Raw genomic sequence first — 1,170 nt, 5'->3', positions numbered from 1 at the left:
GAAGGACTTCATCTGTGGGTGCATTGCGAACCAAGGGGGGAGGGGTGAAATGTATTCAGCCTGACATGCCCGGACTTGCCCGGGCTGGCCAGGGACAATTCATCTGTAGCTTCAGTCGAAAGACAATGGATCCGAAGGATCCTAGCCGGCCCAATCAAAAGGGCTAGCTTCCCAGCCGGGAGACCAATGGTCGCCCGGTTACTGTAGATAGCCTATCGGGAGTAGGGGGTGTGTTTAGGGGTACTTGGTGGCGGGTTTTCCGAATGCATATAAACCGGCCTGCGAGCCGGTCAGTTGTCTTTGTCCTGAACTAAATAAAGGTATGCTTAGCTGAAATCACTCTCCGCCTGCATACTTTTCAGATATAAAGTGATAAGGACTTCAAGAACCATCTTGCCTCCCACGCATGTGCAAGTGGACTGTTTGTTACTCACTTGTCCTGGCAGAGTTGGGTGGAATGCTTCGGTCAGTATTTCATCCGTACCCCTGACAACAACATCCTTTTTTAGGTCATTGCTGGCAAAACCCCGCACAGTTCCTCTGGATGCTTGGGCAGACAAGCCCCTTTCTGCTTCTGCTAATGGGTGATAGAAATTCTCCATGTCTGCTAGGGGCTCTTGCCTGGGGAACAAGACAACAAGCAAAGCAAATCAGATCTCAGCCATGATTTAAAAAAAACAACCCTTGCCTTCCCTTGGTTTCTGTTTATATTTTATTCATTTATATTTGAACTTATATCCCGCCCTACCCCGAAGGCTCAGGACGGCTCACAAGGGCACCATGTGCCAAGGTTAAAACAACAATACATAATTAAAACAATAAATTACAATAAAACACAATAAAAATTTACAAACAGATTGGGCCAAGATGGATAGCTCTTAACTTCCACAACTGCTTTCTGAAGTCTTGTCAACTAAGACCGTGGCCAGGCAGTCATGATGTTCAAACGCAGTGCATAGGGGACGAAGATGGAATAATGGGAAAGCCTGGGAAAGCCCCCCCCCTTGAAAGGAGGGGAAGGCAGTTTAAACTGCCTTCCCTTGGCTTACCCGGGTGCCCTGTGGCTGTGGGGAGCCCAGGCAAGCCAGCCCTTGGACAGGCTGGGGAAGGCACGGGGAGGCATTTAAATGCCTCCCCGATCTTTCCAGGGCCGCCCTGGCCTGCCTACCT

At 49.7% G+C, this 1,170-nt stretch overlaps 1 protein-coding gene across 2 annotated transcripts in view; it reads right to left on the bottom strand.

Moving 5' to 3' along the window:
• The window catches only part of LOC107112632, a 35,348-nt gene that overhangs the window by 16,011 nt on the left and 18,167 nt on the right, over positions 1–1,170 (bottom strand). For both annotated transcript variants that reach the window (XM_015413820.1, XM_015413821.1), the window contains one exon: positions 435–621. In XM_015413820.1, the coding sequence (XP_015269306.1) occupies positions 435–621 (187 nt within the window). The remainder of the gene's footprint in view (positions 1–434; positions 622–1,170) is intronic.

This window comes from Gekko japonicus, unplaced genomic scaffold (genome assembly GCF_001447785.1).
Source record: "Gekko japonicus isolate JY-2015 unplaced genomic scaffold, Gekko_japonicus_V1.1 scaffold890, whole genome shotgun sequence".
Taxonomy (NCBI): Eukaryota; Metazoa; Chordata; class Lepidosauria; order Squamata; family Gekkonidae; genus Gekko; species Gekko japonicus.
Note: the sequence above shows the minus strand (reverse complement) of the source record. Positions and strands in the feature narration are given on the sequence as shown.